Source organism: Emydura macquarii, unplaced genomic scaffold (assembly GCF_026122565.2).
Source record: "Emydura macquarii macquarii isolate MOO-44397 ecotype Brisbane River unplaced genomic scaffold, CSIRO-AGI_Emac_v2 contig_1045, whole genome shotgun sequence".
Classification (NCBI taxonomy): domain Eukaryota; kingdom Metazoa; phylum Chordata; order Testudines; family Chelidae; genus Emydura; species Emydura macquarii.
Genome location: NW_027131182.1, coordinates 15,433,485 through 15,454,116, shown reverse-complemented (window position 1 = coordinate 15,454,116; position 20,632 = coordinate 15,433,485). Strand labels below are relative to the sequence as shown.

The 20,632-nt window shown below is 37.1% G+C and overlaps 1 protein-coding gene across 6 annotated transcripts in view; it reads left to right on the top strand.

Moving 5' to 3' along the window:
* The window catches only part of RICTOR (RPTOR independent companion of MTOR complex 2), a 175,263-nt gene that overhangs the window by 22,887 nt on the left and 131,744 nt on the right, over positions 1–20,632 (top strand). For 2 of the 6 annotated variants that reach the window (XR_010919215.1, XM_067545553.1), the window contains exons 1-2: positions 5,608–6,323; positions 10,013–10,110. The exons of 1 other annotated variant lie outside the window; for it this stretch is intronic. Coding sequence is in view for 4 of the 5 variants with exons in the window: in XM_067545553.1 (XP_067401654.1) it covers positions 6,164–6,323; positions 10,013–10,110 (258 nt within the window). In the remaining variant the exon portion in view is untranslated. Of the gene's footprint in view, positions 1–5,607; positions 6,324–10,012; positions 10,284–20,632 lie in introns of those variants that run through there. 3 more of the 6 variants (XM_067545555.1, XM_067545554.1, XM_067545556.1) reach the window with 3 other exon arrangements.

Below are 20,632 nucleotides of genomic sequence, written 5' to 3'. Positions count from 1 at the left end.
TGTGTTGAATGCCAGTTTTTGCTTGGTATTCAGTGCACATTACTATGCGTTGCTTGGTAACTTTATAAACAATTTCTTGTATAGGTTCTTATTTTTTGTGTGTGTGCGCGTGAGAGAGACTACATTTTAAACAGGTTTATCCTTTGTCTTCACTTCCCTAAAATAGTAGCCACAGATGTGGTGCTTTTTGTTCTTTCCATATATCTTAGCTGCTTGAATCCTCCCTATTACCTTCTGCTCCACTGTCTCTCATTGTGGGAACATGGGTTGAGTTCCATTTTGCACTTAAAGTAGGGATTCAGTCTTTTATGTGAAAAATTACAGCATCACCAAATGTACAGCACTTACTCTTTGAGTGAAGAAATTAATTTTTTGAGAATTTACAAGTAAATCTGTTCTCCGTTAAAATTAATTAAAGGTCAGATAAGCATTGATGTTTTTGAAAAACATAAATATTGTTTTTTTAATTTAAATTGGATTTTTTGTTTTTGCTCTTTAAATTGTTTTTCTTAAAAAATAACCTGTTCAAAAATGAAAACTAAAATTAATACAAAATAGGTTAAGGCCTAAAATTATTACATTATCTTAAAACAAATAAAAAATAAATATGCTGAATCCATGATTAAGCCTCTATCAAAATCTTTGAGTTAAAGGCTGCTTTTCTGTATAAAGAGAGAATCGGGATAAATGCAACTTCTGAGGTCAAACTTAAAAAATATGGCACAATAGGTGTATATTTACTGTATTAAGGATTTGATCTTATGGGGGGCACAGGGGCTGTGCTACTGAGTACCAGAGATGACAAAGCTGGGACATGGCCTCAGATGCCAGGAGACATGATCATGTATTTTATCAGAATCATGCACTGAGCTCACCTGGATGGTCTCAGATTCCTATTTTATAACTTTATAACTCCCTACATGAGCTCTGATTGGCCTCGTTATCAGATTATGAATATTTGACTCCACTCACCATAGAAACGTACTTTCCAACTCAAGGAAGAACACTGATATGCCCAGTAATTACCAGCCCTTGCTTCTAGATGGTTTCTTGAAGTCAATGACTTGTCTGTCTCCTTGCATGTGTATGCACAGATACAAACAAACGAACAGAAATGCATTAATAGCTCAACTGCAAATAGAATACTGCAGTGCAAAAGGCATGTGGGTAGGTACACTAGTGGAAGTCTTGTACTGTTAGGGTTTTTTTGTTTTTGTTTTTTATTTGTTTTTCTGGGAGTAATAATGGGGTGTGGCAGGGGAGTTATGTAACAAGGGGAGAAGGAGCAGAGTGTTCAACCAGAAAGGAGTAACCTTTGTGTCAAATCAGGATACTGTGGGAAGAAGGGACAACATGCTTCAGAGAGTAGCCTCTAGAGTTGATTTCAACACGTGGGAACTAGAGGAAAAAGACTTACATGGCTGCAGGTCATAAAAAGATTCTATTCGGGAATATTTTCAAAAGATACCCATACTTACGTAAACAGTGCAACAAAGAGCTGCAAGACTTGGTTGTCAGAGTGAAACAACATTATGAAAAAAATGCTCTTGAGAAGACAATGACTTTGAAGATGATGAAGTGCATCTCTGAAGAATCTGGGTCAACTGGTTAGTAAAGTTATTTTTGCACTATTCATATGGACTGCCTGTTGTGTCTTACTATGCTAGTAAATGATAGTTTAAATTATTGTCATCATAAATTTGTGTTTTGGGTGGATTACTTATGAGTTTCAAAATGCTTGTGGGAGTATTTACCAATTACCATTTTTGCTGTTATGGCTGGACTTCTCAGATTTATTTTTCTTGCTCAGCACATCCTAGGTGAAATTTTCCTGTTTAAAAGAAAAGCTTTATTAGGCAATTTATGAATATTTAAAAATTTAAAATGTTTTTCAAGCTGTTTGGGATGTTGCTAGAAATAAGGTTTAAATAGACTTAGATAATCCTTATGATTTATTAATTATTTTCCCTATTAAGATGGGTTTAGAATAAATTTATATCACTTAAACAATGGTTCAAACATTTGCAGTAGGAAGGAATCTTTCATTTACAATGTCTTTGCTTTAAAAAAAACAATCATTGAGTAATACTCAGTGACCTTTTAAAATTTTTTTTGACCATTTTTATTTCAGGGTCCAGCTTAGACATAAGAAGTTATGAATGTCCGTCATCTGTCATGTGTACAACTTTAATCATCTATTGATACACCAGTAATGCTGCAAGTAAGCATACATCAGAAAGTAAACTAAACTACCTGTATCCAAAAGAAGTTTGTCATCCCATAAAACCATGGATGCATTTGTAAGCATTACCAGCAAAACCATAGATGAAAAGATTGCTTGGTTAATTTATGCAACAAATTCTCCCTTTCGTCGTCTTCAGAACAAACATTTAATTGACATGGTTCAGTCATTACCACCGGGCTCCATGCCACTTTGAAGAGCAGACATCGCTGGAAGGTTGGTTGATACAACATATGAGAGGGAAATTGAACAGTGTGCAAAAAGCATTGACAGAAAAAAAATCTGAGTCTTGATGGATAAAGCAGTGTATACACAATGATCCAGTAGTAAATACTTGTGTGGTAACAGAATATGGGGTTGTCTTACAGAAACGCTGTATGCACATTTCCTGTTATAATACTTAAAAGAAGTAGCAGTAAAAGCTATGACAAACTGTGAACAAAAAAAACCAAGAGTCAAATGTGTATTTTTGTCACAGGCAATGCTGCAAATGTAGCAAAGATGAGATGAACTCTAGAAGAAGATAATGAAGGGAACATGAAACTTTTTAATATATGGGTGAAGTTCTTGTTTGGTGCATCTTTCAGCTAAAAACTTAAGTACAACTTCAGGAAAAAAGGAAAATGTTCAAACTGCAGAATGCTTTTGGTAACAATCACTTAGCTTCAGCTTCATTGGAGAGAGCAGAAAGATTCAAATTAATTCTCCCCTAAGATGTACTGTGGTATTCAGTGATTGACTTTTGAGCTATTTATTAAGAACTGGCCTATTCTGATGACAATTTGTGAAGAAAATCATGACAACACAGCTGGAACTACATACCACAGTAGTCAACATCAGACTAAAGAGAAAAGTGGATGAAATCTACTACTTTTGAAAGTCAGCATAAGTAATTTAGGAGACTGTTCTCTCATTTTCAAGAGACTAAGGACTTGTCTTCACTACGTGGCCATGTCGATGTAAGGTACGCATGTTACATTATGAAAGTAACATAACTGCAGTCTGCGTACCTTACATCGAGTAGCTGTGCAGTTTTCACTACGCTATGTTGATGGGAGACGCTCTCCCATTGACTTAATTTACACATCTTGTTCCTGTGGAGTACTGGAGTAATGGAGAGTGCTCTGCCTTTGACTGAGTGTGTCTTCACCAGACCCACTCAATCGATGCCACTGCATCGATGGCTGCAGTACTGTTTTAGCACCATAATGAAGTCTAGCCCTTAAGCAAGTAGGAGCTTACGCTCCCATCACTTTCACTTGGGTGTATTTGAAAAGTTTTCCAGGCTGCCTTGAAATAATCAGTTTAATTCAATGACCACAGTTAATCCTACTGTTTAATAAATCATTCAGCTGTAAATGTGAAAGACATTTTGATAAAAGAAATTTATGTAGCCAAAACATTTTAAGGTTACTTTGTTTAATAAAAATACATTTTATACGTTGTTTTGTGTGTTTAATTAAATTCCAGTTACCATCCTAATACAGCTTGACACAAATCATAAGCAAAAAGTTAATTATTCATTTTCTAACATACTAAAAATGTACAATTAATAAGAATTTGAAAATAATAAGACATATAATTGCTTAAATGGGTGTACATATAGTGTACTGTCCTAGGTCACAAAAAGATGTACCAAATCTAGTATAAAGAGTCTACATAATTGTAAATCAATATGATTTAATGGTTATATCAGCCAATGAGAATGCACCTTTCTTTAGAAAATAACTGAAGTACATATGGAAAAAATGATTAAAATCGATTTTAAGTGAAGGATTTCCACTAAATTGCCTTAATTTAAATCAATTCACACTCAAAGAAATTTTGCAACTGTTAATCTTTTTCTTTGTCCCAATTATCTAATGTTTTTTACTATGCTCATTAGTATACTCATTTTACTATTACAGCTCTCTAAGCTAATAACTGCAAATTAAAATCTAGATTAATCAGTGAACTTTGGATGCTTTGTGCTGCTCCATCACATCACCATGGGGGTGGGGAAGAAATATGGAAAAAAAATAAATCCGTATTTAAAAATCAGTTTAATCTAGTCAGGGATTACAAACCTTAAAATGTCGTAATCATAATCCTATAATTATTTCATTATTCCCCTGCAGGGCAGAGTTAAATGTGTTTGGGTCATTAACTGTATATTTCTTATTTTATCACATTTGATTTCTTTTAAATGTAATCTTAACTCTGAATTCCCTAGGTTTTTATAATGCTTTTTTAAAATTTATTTAAGATGATTGCATCTTTGTAATGTTTTTATTCTGTTACTGATACACTTTCTCAACTCCATCTTTTGTGTCTGGGAATCATATACTGAATGTAAACTATTCAGAGATTCTTTTCATTGTGTGTACAGTACCCAGAACAATGGGGTTCTAGTCCTTGATTGGGGCCTCTAGGCATGACTAAGTACAAATAAATAATCCTAGATCAGTTCACATCAATAAAAAAAGACAGCATAGTGTGTCTTTCTGAGAACAATGCCTATAGTTCTATGGACTTGTCTTCACTTGCGCTTATGACAGCAAAACTTTTGTGTCTCAGAGGTGTGAAAAAACACCCTGCTGAGTGACATGTTTTGCTGGCAGAAGCGCGAGTGTAGACAGTGGTATATCAGCAGGAGAGCTCTCCTGCCGACATAGCTACTGCCCCTTGTTTAGGTGGTTTTATTATGTCACCAGGAGAAAACTCTGCCGCTGACATAATGCGGCTACGCTAGCACTTATGCTGGCAAATTTATGTCACTCGACGGGGTGTTTTTTCACTCTTGAACGACAAACGTTTTGGTGGCATAAGTGTGAGTGTAGATGAGCCCTTAGAAATTAGATGCATTGCCTGTCAGAGCAAAGGAACTCAATTTTTTGGAGCAATTTCTGAATTCTGGCCTTTACATGCATGTGGGTGTGAATTCAGAGCGCTTATTATCATTGTGTGTAGCTGATTTCCCTCCAGACGTTACCTCAGTAAATTGTGAAATGAAGATTATGCCTTCATTCACATACAGTGCCTCAGGTTACATTGTTTATTGATGAAATATTGTTTGACTTCTTAATAAGCCTGATATGTAACTATCTTCCAAACTTACATAAGTACCGTGATAAGCTATGAATTCTTCTGAAACACTTTCTCTTTCAAAAATGATAATTCATGACTATCTAGTTGAATCAATCGTTGTTGGTCAGAGTTAATTCCACTGAATGTTTCTAGTCAAAATTATTCCTGAGGCTCTGCTTGCTTCTTGTGGGCAGCATGGAGTTTGGAAGGCTATTCTCAAAAGTTGTGTTTGAACACAACCGCATTGCACCCAAACACTTAGTGTAGTCTCCGTGTGATTCAAGTATAATATTGTGGCTGTCTGAATTTGTCTATTAATTCTGTGATCCTCTTAAAATGAGAGGAAGAGAAATTTTTTTATATGTTCTTATTCAAAATTACTGACTGACCTTTTGTATGCAGTGTAGTTGCAACCATGTCAGTCACAGGATATTAAGGAGACAAGGTGGTCTAATAAAAGATATGACCTCACCCACCTTGTCTTTCTAAATGACATTTGGTGAGGTGAAAGGCGTTTCTGACCTTTAGTTTTAGTTATCTGAGAGAGGACCTTAGGGAAGCTTCTGTTTGAGTTCTCTTTTAGCACTTTAGATCATTTGGTTTTCAAACTGTGAGGCATTCTCTTCCCCCACCCCTGGTGGGGTGCAGTGAGGTTATTGGGGGTCCGGGAGTGAGGTGTCCACAGGGCTGTGGCCAGCCAAGTATCTGTCTGGTCCAAGGCAGGGCAGGACCCCTCATTTACCAGTAGTGGTAAGCGAGGGGGGGGGACCTACTGCTCTCCCCCACTTCTCTCCCTTCCTAATTTCTGTGGACTCCTTGAGCTCTTTTCCTGCTGCTGACCTACCCCTGGCCCGGATGTCTTCTGTGTATTTTAAACCCTCCAGAGCCTGTGGGAGTGAGAGCCTCTGGCAGGGAGGAGGGAGGGCAAGGAGCCTGTGTCCCTTCCATGCCATGCTTCCAAGAGCTTTTTCAGGGATTGAGCCAACCTATCGCTGCCACCACCGTGCTTCCCTTGGTGAGTTACTTTCTGCCTTAGATGGGCGTGGATTAGTGGGGGACTGTTATGAGACTCCTATGTAGAAGGGGAAGTTTGGGAAGTTCTGCTTTAGACTACTTTGTAGGATCCTTTGATAGGAATGATTATTGGCTGATGCTTCAGCCTGTTGTTTTTATTGTAAATGTACTTGCAGTACATGCACTAGTTATTGTAGTATTAATAAGCATTTTGGAAGGAATGTGTGAAAGTACATATTAATCAATTTCACTAATTTATAGAAACACTGACATTTTTGTGGAAGTCTCCCATGATTCCTGTTTGTTCTGCCAGTGTATGCTGAACAGGAACAGTGGTTGGCACATTATTTTTATGTGTGGTCAGACAATGCTTCCAAATCTGCTAGGGGAAGGTGCCAGTGGTGTTAATGTGATTGCAGCTTGTGATCCATCCCTGCACTATGTGGTGAACTAGCTGCTTTATGAAGTAAAGCTCTTTGGTAATAGATACTCTGAACACTCTAGGGAATGGGTCTCTCACTCATGGTTCTACTGGAGCAAATGCAATCTCTCCATCCTCGTGTGCAAAAATCATAAGTTGGCCCTAAAAAGTCAAGATAATTTTTTTTAAAATATGGATTCTTTTTGCTTTCTGATTTTGCACCTTTAGTGTATGTGCTTGTCACATTTTCAAGCTTTTACAGAGACTCATGATACAATCATGAGAGTTGGCAACACTGCTAATCATATCTTCCTACCTTTTTCTGTCCATTTCAATCTATTATTCTGCAAATATACATATATCCGTTCTGAACTTCCCCCTGCTGCCATGATATAAGAATTTACAGGTATGTGTAGGAGAAAGTCCTGCACTCAATCTTTGATCTTCTGGATTCAAGGGGAATCCAGTTATTACCTGCAGAACCCCAGATATGGTTTGGATGAGGATCTATATCTCAGTTACAGGTAGAAAAAGAGGCTAGTGAGGAGCATACCTTCACAGTCTGAGCCCAGAGTACCTTCCTTGTGTTCACTCTGTTTTTTTTTTTTTTTTCCACTGGCATCACTTTTTAATAAAACGAGTCAGGTGCAGTACATGAGTAAATGCATTTTGCTTTTTGATATTTAATATATTCTGGGCGAGGTATATTTCTCTTCCTTGCATCCTTTTGTTCGAGTTGATTTCTGCTAATGAGAGTGAAAATGACCCATGTTAGAATCAGTTCCCTGTGAGTACTGATTGAAGCTAAGGTTTGAGTTGATGAAGCTTGACCTATATGCTGGCTACTTCATACTCCTCTTCTGAAGTATGTGTACTTTAGGATGGCATTCTGTAATTCTTTATCAATCAGGACCTTCTGCAGTTTGTATTTCTGGTATGAACAGATTGTAATTGACCAAATTGTGTTGCTCATCTTTGTAGTTCGGTAAAAGAAAAGACCTCTTTTCCTCTCAATTTCCTGCTTGTATAGTAGATCATATACTGGAGTCCCTTCTCAAAGACAGCAAGATTGTGCTGCAATACGATCTTACTGGGGAATTGGGTTTTTTTTTTTTTTTTTTTTCTGTTTGATGGTAGGGGTTTTGGAAAGTATCCGGGACCTTGAGTTACATGAAAAGCTCAGGATACTTTCTAGCTCCTCCATAAGCTGGAATATTAGTTGAGCGTTGGTTTCTCTCAAGCTTTGCAGTCTGTATGAATAAGAATTATTGTATCATGAGAGAAAGGAAAAACATACTTGCCTATAATTCAGCCCCTCTGAAGGTATAACTTAACTAGATTCCTATGTGCTCATTTGCTTTCCTCTCAAAGTTTACACTTTTACCAGCTTAAGTCTGATAATGTAGGGAGTTCTTTGCTCCCTGTTTATCAGAGAACTGAAGCTGAACATTCTAGAGGGCTCTGAGGCTTTGGCCGCTGATCTGTGCTTTACATATAAATAAGTGTGTTACAGGTCCAAAAGCTTTATGAACTAGGGAGATTCCCACCTATGCCATGCTAAAAGCAAAAACCAAAAGAATAGGAACCAGCTAAATTATATTTTCAGAGAAGCCAAATAGGGAGGTAATTTCCCCCTTCTGTTATAAACCCTGAAATTAGAGGTTATGATCTAAACTATAAGCAGTACCATAACTATACCTGCATCATTCTCTTCAATTCTTCTTGGTTATGGCTTCCAATGCTAGAAGCATCTAAAGCTGGATAAAGTGCTAGAAAAATAAACTATAAGGAACAATCCTGAACTTGGATCACGATGGATCTGACAATAGAATCTCTTCCATCTTCAAATTGTAGATCCTCTCAAAAGTAAATGCTGTTGATGTGGTATCCAAGTATATGTGTAGAAATGTCATATCCACTTCAGTTTATTTACTAGATTTTATTTGGTTTAACCCTGATGCATTACATTCTACCATACACTTCTTCCCCAAGCTATCGTGTATGTATGTGTTTGACCTGATATCAGGTTGATGGTGCTTACTGACTGTTCAGTGGGAAGTTAGACTGTTGATTTGTGTTTTATCCAAAAGGTTGCATCTCTAGTGGTAGGGCAAGCTAGTGCCCCGTCCTTCTACATCAGTTTTGGGTGTGTCTTGAGTAGAGATTCATCCACTTATTCAGATTTTGTGATCTGCAATAAATCTCTTTTTGAACTACCAAGACCACTAACACGTTTGTGGAGTTACGGGGGATAGCTCTCTCTAGTAATTAGAGAGAGACATATTTTCAAACTGGTTTGCGCAGAGCTGGCTGGTCAGAAGGTGCTTGCTCTCCTTTTTTCCACTAGCAAGTTTCCTTAAGACAGTAAAAATCCATTAAATATTTCATTAATAATGCTTTTCCAGCCTGTGATATGGTGGCTGAAAGGGCTTATATTCCATTTTCTCAGTTGTAGCTAGTCTTGGCTGCTTTAGAAAGCAGTTCCCTGGGTCTGGAGATTACTATAGGTCCATCCCATGCAAACTCCTTCTTGTTGCTACTTCCTAGGGGAAGGAGAGGTAGTAGCTGTACACAGCTACTTCAGCTCTTCAGCTGTGGTATGGCCTGGGTTAGTGGTTGGGAAAGATTAGGTATTAATCTCTGAAAAGTTAAGAAAGTGAATATTTTATTTAATGTGGTACAGCTGCTGTTTAACAATGCATGCCTACAGTTCAGCATCATGGAAGAATAGCCTCTGGCTAAGGCACTGCACTAGGATTTGGAGATCAGGTTCACTTCCTAATTTGAGCACAAAATTCCTGTGACATTGAACAAGTCACTCACTCTTTGTGCTTTAATTCACAGTCTGTAAAAAGGAAGTAACACTTTCCTAACTCTCAGAGATGTTGAGGATAAATTCATTAAGATTTATGATGTTCTCTGATATTGTAGTGTTGGAAGCTATATAAATATTTAGATTTACAGTATACTGAAGTTTGTTTAATAACAGGATATTGCTAAAATTTTCACTTGAAATAGGAGCGTGTCGCCTCTTTATGCTTGTGCCACTTACTCTGGGAAATCAAATATCCATATTGTGATTCTAGGTACAAGCCAAATCAGTACTCTTTGAAGAAAAACAGGCTAGATCTTAACCAAAAGCAGGAAAAATAAGCAGGGTACCTATTATGTTTAGGAAAGTAAGTGGTGAATGCTTGTTTTTATGAATCATATCTACCAATTCTCTTCCTTTTTTTGTTTTTTTGTTTTTTGTTTTTGTTTTTTTGCAGAACCCTATGATAACTTGAGGGAGATTCTCCAAAATGTGGCCAAATTACAAGGTGTTTCAAATATGAGAAAACTAGGCCACTTGAATAATTTTACTAAGGTAAGATCTTAACTTGTACAGCTTGTTTAGTGGTCATCTTTTAATAATTATTTTATTTGTACTGTGCCAGATGTTTGCTAGGTGTCTTACCATAGTCCCTGCCTCAGAGAGCTTACCATTCAGAATTTAGATGTGACACCATGGTGAGGGAGAGAACAAGCAAATATGATAAGGTGGGTGAGCACAGGGTTACATCAATAAGATCATGCATTAGTTCACTTACACCTCTTGGTGGCTGAATTTTTGTTTAATTCATTCTTTGTGGGTTTTGTGACAGAATTGAGTTCTAGTGGAGATTTGAATGAGGTGTGAGCAAAGCGGGGATGGGTTTGGGAGAGGAATGGAGTTGCATGGAATAGCTAGATGGATCACTTGATTACCTGTGATAAAAGGAAATGAATAGAAATTGTTGCTATATAAAATGGCAACGGTCTTATTCATATTTCACCTTATGTATATTTGAGTTATATCTGCTCTCTTTAGTGATTAAAATACTTACTCCTGTCACTGCAAAGCCAGCACAGTTAAGAGAATGATCTGGATTCTATTCCTACATGTACATCAACTGAAATATGTAATATATATTTTTACTAAGTTCCACCTACAGTGCAGGTTGTCAAATCTGCTTCATTTTCATGCAGAGCTGTTAGGTTTAAGGGAGTCATATCCTCTATGTAGCCTATCCAGAAGCCAACCTGAAGTCTCTGAAGTATGCATCCTTGAAGTAGAAACTTGAATTGAGTTCCTCTGAGTGCTTGAACTGTGCATCAGTGCTGTCTGCATCGATGCAGTCCAGTAGATCAACTTCACCCATGGTTCTGACGCAATCTGCTCTGATCACCTCAAAGTCCAAGTCTGTGAAATGCATTTAGAATTCCCTTAATTGCAGCAACATGTGGTGAGCAAGAGCTCCTCATACCACAAATGAAATTACATCTACCAATGTATCAAGCACAGAAGGTGCTAAATGAGAGGCAGCCATCTTCAGTATCACTGACAAATCTCTCTTCCAGACAGCTCTGAACAAAGCCGCTGGATACCCTCTTCATCTAGGCTTAGACTTTAGAAAGAATTTGGAGAGTCCGCAATGTATACTGAGATTGCTGCCCCTTTTAATAATTCTCGACCATTCTTGTCCAGACTTCCTTCTCAGAAATCTGTACTGAGCCAACAGTCCCATCCAGAACTCCTTATGATGACACACAAATCATAAGTTCTTCCTCTTCATTTGAACTAATTTATCAAAGTCAGCTAAACAAAAAAGCTGGATAACACCTTTCCAGCTCATCAGAGTTCAGAAAACCCTCCTTATTGCTGCATCCCACAAACACAACTTTTCTCCCATAGAGGAGGAGAGTTGCCTCCGTCCCTTCAGAAGAATCTGGGACAGTTTAGGGGAGGCTATTTAATAACCAGTGGTCTTTAATGTCCAGTGAATCGATCCATTCTACAATGGGAATTGAAGTATTATAACTATCCCAAACCAAGTGGGATTCTCAATTCAAAACCAAAGGTTTTCCTGTTCTCTAATCTCTTGGGAGATTGAATCATTCAAGTGCAAATGCTAAATAAACAAAAAAGAAAGATGTACTAGTTTGAGTTTGGTAAGAACACCTTCTGGCAGAGCAACCATCAATCACAGAAAGTCCTGGTGCTTTGGATAGAGTGGGTGCCACCAAAGAGTTTTGTGAATTAAAAAGATAAAAATCACTCAAACAGGATTTTGAGTTCTTATCTACTGGACTAAGGGATCTGTAGTTTCTGTGATGATAGCTCACGAGTGTTCACTCTACACCAAAAAGAAGGGTTGTAGATGAAGGGTTCAAAAACTCCTAAGAGGTATACAAACAGACTTCTCCTCTCTGAAACAGCTTATGATGCTATCAGATTGTTACCACACTCTTCTAGTGTAATAAAAGTGGCTTGTTGCAACTTGTGGCTCAGAGCAGTTGAAGTGCACAGTGAATCTGTTCAGGGCGCATTTGACATTGGAGGTAATCTGGGTTTCATGACTGAAGACCAGGTCCCAACTACACTTTTAAATAAAATTTTAAACCTTTTTTCTTCTCCCATCTCTCCTTAAAAATGTCCTTTCAGTGATGCACACCCCGATAGACAGTGGATTCCTCATTCCTGTCCCTATCAGAAAAGAGGCACAGGTTTCTACTTTAAATTTTTTTCAAGTATCAAAAAAGAGGGGCTTCTGGCTGGTCCTGACCTTTCAAATATATACCCGTTCTATAGATACTATACGCACTCCTAATAAGAAACAGTCTCTACCTGAAATGCTTACAGTCTACATGGACAAGACAAAGGGTGGGAGAGGAAATAGAGGCATGGAGCGATGAAGGTCACCCATCAGGGTTAATGGCATAGCCAGGAACAGGACCATCTTCTCCTGAGTGCCATGCACAGTCCACTAAACCAACTGTCATTTATATTCTACTGTCAACTGCTTCAATCTATTCCTTATGTCAAACATCATTTTACAAATTCTTAATTTGTAACACCTATATGTGTGAATATCATGGAGTCTTGTGCACACAACTGGGAAAAGGACCATTTCATACTTATTATTTTACATAATATAAGTATGCATAGTGCTTTACAGCCAGGTAAGAAGTCTTACCTCAGTTTCATAGGCTTATTTTAAATTTTGTTTAACATTGACAGGAAAGTGAAAATTCAGATAGACATACTAACAATTCAGAAACTCATCAAGATATAGCTTGGCTTCCTTTAGAACTATTATCTTCAAATTTCAATTCCCATGCCAACTGTGGTTCTTGAGAATCGCCATTGAGGGCTGATCATTTATAGCCATGTCCTGCAGCCTCTTTCCTGTTTTTTGATACTGTAGTTAACAAACATAGCAGTAATTATGGTCTCAAAATTGAGGAATGAAGCATCCAAATGTGTCGTTATCTGGGCAACTGAAGACACTATCGTTGGAAGACAATATCATTCTGGAGGACAGACAATTTACTTCCACCCAATCAGATCTTCATGGAATTCTGAGTGACCAGGGCCAATTAGTGGCAGTACTGTGTAGACCAATTTCTTACACTGTTTTGTACACTAACAAATATTTTTCCCTTGACAGATTGTGTGTGTGTATACATATAAATAAATATCTGGCTCTTGGCAGTGTATATTGTATACTTATTGAATATATCATTTAATTATTTTGAATCAAGCTAGAAACAGTGTATTGAAACTTTGAAATAAGATGAATGACATTATAATCTGGGTTAGATACTCTGGTTTTCAGTGCCTTGCAAAAGATTGGAGTTTTTAAAGTGATGATACAATTCTAAGCCACTACACATAGTTTAAATATTTCTGATTTTGTGTCAGTTTGGTATACCTAAAACTTTTAGAGTGCATACTTTCTCTCTTCAAAAAGTAGTTTTGACTTGTTATATCTTGTATGTTGTTCATTTCTCATAGATATGAATGTATGTGTAATAGTTTGAAGAAATAGTTTATGCCTTAAGTGAATCTTATAGATCCGCACACTTGAGACTGTCTGCAGCATATGACTAACAGAGCTGAATAGCAAACCAAGAATTTAGAATCCTAGGCAGAGCCACAGTTATGTGACCCTAGGAAATACACTGACCCAGCTCCCAACTGTTTCATTCCTATATGTGGTGTTATAGCCATGTTGGTTCCAGGAGATGAGAGAGACAAGGTGGGTGAGGTAATCTCTTTTATTAGACCAACTTCTCTTGGTGACAGAGAGAAGTTTTTGAGGTTACACAGAGCTGGAGAAGAACTCTGTGTAAGCTCGAAAATGTCTCTCTCTCCAACAGAAGTTGGTCCAATAAAAGAGATTACCTCACCCACCTTGTCTCTCTAACTTCTTTCGTACACAGGACAGAGGAGTTGGCTAATGCATCTTTCTAACAGCTAATAGATAATAGATGTTTTCTCTATAATTCATTATGTTTTCCTGTCTTCTGATTTCATTTTTCTTTAGAAAGGAAAAAGTGAAGGAGTAAATGTGGTATATTTTAGATGTACAGTAGAAATGATTTTCTATTTTAATACTTGATTATTTCTTCCTGGAACAGGTTACGTCTCACCATATTTACCCTTTTATGTTCAAAGAGTCAATGAATAGGACAGGAAGAGATGACTTACCTTTTTTTCCAAAACAAAGGAATCAATATTTTTTCCCCTGTTGCTTCTGTGTATGTATTCCTTTTTCAATTTCCTTGTAAATGCCATCAGAGATTTGACTAAATTTCTTCTCTGTTCAGCTGTATTTCAGAAAGAGACAGGAGTACATACGGCTAATTGAACATGAATTCTCTATGAAGCAGTGGAATTTGATACAAGCAGAGAGTCAGGTTTTAACTGGATTCTTAATTTAAGCAGGCATTTCAGATTCAACTGGATTCTTTATTTAATCAAACTAACATAAATGGAGGTGCTCCCACCATCTTGTCTTCCTTCTATTTGCTTTCCCTAAATTATGTCCTGTGCTCTAGAATGTATTGCATTTACTCCTGCATTCAATAGTATAACATTCAACATATCTCCTAAAAGATAGATACCATATGTTTTATGCATATGACCTTAACACAAGAATGTACAAACCTAGTCGAAATGCAATTGTTTGTTTCGGTAATTAATATTAATCTTGGCTGATCCAGCAACTGTTTCTTAGTTTTCTTCAAGATACATGTTTTTGTGTTCAAAAGCAGACTGTCACATTTGGAAAATCTCTTTGCTTTGTGGCAAAATTGGAACTTTTAAAAATTGGTTCAGAGTGCTGTTTGCTTCTTTGGTTTTAGCTTAATGTTCCCTATTTTTGGTTTTCTTATTTATATCAGTGTGTCTAAACTGAAGAAAACACTATCCTGTATCTTTGCACAGCTTTCTGATTAAAAAGGTGCTTCTACTCTAGAAACTATGGATTTACACATAAGAAATGGGACTTTTTGGTTTCCTTCTACTTACAGCCATCATTCCTCCTCATAATGATTCTGCATTAAGAACATTTTTTCTGCTTTGCTTTGTTTGGAGGCAGTACATGAAGCAGAAGCCAGTGAGCTTGATTGTCATAAACTAATATGGCACTTACATCTTAGTTTCCTTAGCATGGATTTTCAAGAGTAAACATAATTTGGAATCCATTACTGAGGTGTTATTTATGAAAAGTAATTTCTCCAAAGGAGAAGCTTAAAAATTATTTTACATTCTGGAACTTTGTGCATGTTCACAGAAATAAATCTAATGTACTTGGCACACGGTGAAGGAGTGTAGCCAATTCATATAATTTTTGTATCATAAAATAAAGGTGACTTTAGAAGGACCTGAAAAGCTATCTGTTGCATTATTTATCTTTGGAAGAATAGTGGATGACTTCTCTGGACAGGAAAAATTGTTATCAAAGAGAGGTTCTGCCATACAACGAAACATATGGCATTTTTAAAAATTGTATATATACTTGTGGATTATAATATGAAAGGTCATCTCATACTCAGAAGGATATCCCAAAAGGATCTAACAAAGCATAAAAAAAAGTATTTACATGCTTAATTCTGTGGCCAGAGTACATTTTCATATGCTTCTTCAAGACAGGAGCGCCTTATTTCTTTAGCCAACTGAGAATTCATATCTATATTATAAGCCTTACATTTCAGCCAGTTACTCTGTATTGAGCCCTGTAATTTGAGTTTGGCTGAAGCATTTATTCCAGGAAGGCATTCAGTCTTGATTTTAAGGAATCCAAGTGATTGGGAGTTTCTCATTTCTATTGGTAGTTAGTTCTAATGATCAATAACGCTCACTGTTAAGAAAAAAAAGTGCGTCCAATTTCTAATTTGATTGGCTGGACGCTAAAGTCAGACATTATTTTTTGTTATACCTTTCTCTGCTAGATTAAAGAGCCTTTAGTACCTGGTATTTTCTCTCTCTGAAGGTGCTTATACATTATAATCAAGTCACCTCTTATCCCTTCTCTGATGGCTAAAACCCTAATTCTTATCTACAAGTATAATTAATTTTCAATCTTGCTTCTCTTGACAAGTCAGTATGGTGATGTGACTTCATTCATTTTCTAGGTTAGATTTTGGCTATAAGTTTTTAAATCCTTTTTTTTTCAATAGCCATATCAATAGCTGATGATCTACCCTTACGTTTATAATACATAGCCTTTTACATGTGCAGGGTCCTCTACTAACAGTAATGCATTAGATCAGTGGTTCTTAACCTTTCCAAACTACTGTACCCCTGAAGCCTGAGTCCCACCCCCACGGGGCTGAGGCATGTAACTTAGTTTCATGGTGCCCCTGTGGCTCCAGGCAATTGCCTTTCTTGCCACCCCCAATACCAGCTCTGCACTTGCGACCCCTCTAAAACCCCAGGTTAAGAAACACTGCATTAGATCCAACATCTTAATGGACTATATTGATTTTGTCAGAGCTTGCTAATGGGGAGAAGAAATCTAAGAATAAGTATCTAGTCGCTGTATCTGTTACTTTTAAATTGTATTGCTATTGTTAAATCTCTGATCTTGCCATTATAAATTATTTATGAACAGAGTGGAGTAATTACTGAGGTTGCAAAGGAAAGTAATCAAAAGTAAGGTAAGGCTAGAATTAAGGTTGCTTATAAACCCTCTGTGTATATGTTTTTAATATGATACTGTGTTTAATATAGAGACTAGTTTGGTAGAATTTATTTAGATTATAAAATTAATTTGGCTTTCAGTGAGTCCTTGCATTTTATGATCCACATTGGAAACTGTTAACCAAATATTTACAAAAAAGATTCATGACTGTGGGATATTCAGCAGGAGCATGCCAAAAGGTTGGAGTGGTCACTCCCTTTTCTTGCTTGTGTGGCTAAGAAATTCCATTCAAAACATGTTGTTGTAACTGATGACCAATTCAACTCAAAATGCAGGTTTCAAGCAGAAAACTAGTGGGTGAGCCTCAGGCCTTTCTGCACTAGAAAGTTTTTTGTCTATGCAAGTTACAGCGATGATCAAAAAGCGCAGTAATTACAATGCTTGTGCCTGTCCACACAGAACTCACTGTGTCACTGAAGTTCGTCCACAGTTGGTGCTCTAGCATCAACGATGAGAGCAGTGTACTGTGGGCAGCTCTCCCACTGTGCAACTCTCCCCCTTGTGCTGCTAGGAGTTGTGGGAAAGCAGAGAGGATCACAGTGCATCATGGGTGCGGATTCAACATCCCCTGATTCAGTGATTTCCATCCTGTCATTCTATGGGTTTCCGACTGCTTTTTGCACCATTTTTCAACAGCCCCAGTTTCCTGAGTGCCCAGCTGCTCCAACCAATCCCTGCACCATTCAATACAGTTACACTTTATACAATGAGTGCAGCTGGAGTGCATGCAGATAATTCCTAGTAGCTATTGCTAGCTCAGGAGGTCAAAGTTAAGGTTGCATTGGCCTTTACTTCAATTCTAAAGCCAGGAAATACAGAAGTTTTGAGTTTTGCTGAACTTGACTTTCTGGATGTGCAAGAGATGCCACCAGGCAACCTTAATTTTGTATTAATGAAGTTTTTGTTAGTGATCACGAACTTACAGATCTCCCAGTGTCCATTGTGTACTTCTGTTCTCATGTGCTTTCTTCATGATCCTGCTGCTCAGTTTTCCTGGCTCCACAGCACCACTTTTCATACAAACATCCATACTCCAAGACACCCCCCCCTCCCCCCCCCCCAAGCCAGCCCTGTTCCCTTCTCCAGTTTTACGCCAGGCTGTCATTCTAACTTCAGTCTGTTGATAAAGACATGGCATTGTCATAGATTTCTTTCTTCTCTGAGACCTGATCTACTCTAGGAATTTATTACAGTATAGCTGTCTTTCAGGGATGTGAAAAATCCACAACTTTGAGAGATGTAGCTATACCAAACTAGCCTCTAGTGTAGACAGTGATGGGTTGACAGAAAAGTTCTTATGTCAATCTAGCTACTGCCTCTCAAGGAGTGGATTGCCTGTGCCGACAGGAGAATCACTCTCGTCGGCATAGGGGGAGTACCACTTCAGTGTAGACATCTGCACTGTTGTAGTGTTTTAAGTGTAGACATACCTTAAAGGTTGGAAAAAGGTTGGAGAGAGGGGATGGAGACACAAGCTGTGCTTGTTAGGGCTTGCTACATTTGTGCTTATGTTGGCAAAACTTTTGTTGCTCGGGGTATGTTTTTTTCACACCCCTGAGCGACAAAAGTTTTGCCGGCATAAGCATGAGTGTAGACAAGCCCTTAGGAGATGGACAGCCTTGCAGGCAAATTTGCCTAATAGTAATTATGGAAGCACAAAGGAGGGTAAAATGGGAAAAGGAAAGGTTAGACTTGGAGGCAGATTTCACTGAAGATGTATCCTCCAAATCCTCAAAAATTTCTCATTTGCACAACTTTAATGCTGTCCTTTTTGTTTCTTTCTTGGTGATAAATACATTGTAGATTTTCCTGCTACAAGCATGTTTCTTAATCTTGCTGATATCAGAGTTAAGGTTTTATATCTGAGTGTGATTTTTTTGAAGAATTAGATGTGTGTGCTGTTGGTGGTTGTATGTTGGTATTGAAAAGGAGTTTAAGGACCTACGGAGTCTGAGTGTATTTGGGTATATTTAAATTTGGGAGTTAACACGTTAATTGAGATTGATCTGGTTTGTAATGTAACCTGAATTGATTTTCTTTAGTGAGTGGGTTGATAGGAAATGCAAGGGTAAATTCAAGTTTTTAATTTTGTTTTTTAAATAAACTACTGTCTCTTGGTAAGAGTTTATAATATCCTGTGAAATATTTTTTTGCTGTTCATTATTTATAATATGCTATTAGGCTTGAAAGGGGCAAAAAAACTCACAATAGGCAAATATGGGATTACATTTGTTCATATGAACTTTTTTACAATTTTTATAATTGAGATTAAATGGTTTCTGAATTAGATACTTGAAATCCAGAGGACATATTCCACTATATTACAACTGCAAAAGTAGAGCAAATGCTGGTATATAAACCACTTGTCATTTCCTTCCCAAATACCATGGGGGTGGGGAGAAACCCAAGGACATTCATAAACAAATTTAACATGAAGGTTTCAATATTAACCAGCAAAGAGTTAGAAAACTTGAAGATCTTCCCGTGGCCACATAAATGAATGAAAGATGGGTGGATCCCCTTTTGGTTTTGATAATGAGAACGCAAGCAAATGTTCAGTCAAAGGGCCAGCCGTATATAAGCATTCAGGTTTTTGTGTGTTGGTAATCAGTAGCATTAGGTGAAATTAAGTACGTCATAAAAAAAAAAATAGTAACGCTTTCTAAATTATCCTGTTTATAGATAAGTTTTTCTGTGGTAAGACTTTCTGATGTGTTAGATAAGTGCCATTATTTAATGTGGATTACATCCTAAGAGTTAAAAGCTTCTTTTAAGGTGAGGGCAGAGGGAACTAGTTGTTGTGATCTCTTAACCGTGTGTGTGTCACACAACCATGCCTACCTTCTGACATCACTGCTGTACATAAAGTAGTGAGTATAGCTGACTCCAGAGAAACAGAATCCTAATGGATTTTGTGTGAAACTGCCCAGAATATAATTAAATAACTTTTTAAAGGTACGATGTATTTTTTTTTCAATTAAATTCTCTTCAAAAGCTATTACTTTTTAAAGAAAATAAATTTGAAGCCAACACATTTCAAATATCCAAGAATGGTTAGGAATCGTAACATCTGATGAGTTCTGGCAGGAAAAGTACAAATTATCTGACTTCTCTATGAACAAAGAGCCCTTGGTTTAGTTTTACCAAATATAGGTTTAATAAAAATTGAATGCTGTTTCTGTCCAATCTGAGGATTTTATTTAACTTTCATATTTGCCTGTTCTTTGAAAAATACTTAAGTGCTGCAGTTCAATATTTTTGTCCAATAGCTTTTTAGAATATTGGCTATGACTTTTTCAGATTGCTTCTTATAAATGTTTCATAAGAGCACATGATAGCAAAAATTAAACTGACTTTTTAATGAAGCAGTTCACTAGTCTTGTGTAACAGAAAAAACACTATTTCATTTTTCTTGGTTCCACGTGTTTCTCCAGTTTGTTCTGTAAAGATCATAATTACTGTTAATTTTGAGTACTAACACCAGGAATTTTATATGTGAAGATGACATGCTCCTTGTACTAGTGATGTTGTGAACTAATTCAAATGCAAATTATATGTGGTGTGCCAATAAGAGTTGGCTGTGTTAGAGTCAAGCAGTGAACATCATTTTAGGGCTTAACAGAAGCGTGTTCATAGGAGGGATTTTAATGTGTAGAAGTCTGATTGCACAAGGAAATCTATTGCAAGCTTTGGGGTGAAAATGAAAGAAAACACAAAGATTAGATGAATAAAGGGAGTGAGAGAGAATAGAAAGAAATGAGAGCAGAGAAGTAGATGTGAGCAAGATTGTGCAGTTCTCTGAAAGTGAAACTTTTTAAACTTGCTGTCTTAACTGAAGGGAGATGGTGAAAGTATTTGAAAATTGGGGTGGAATTAGTA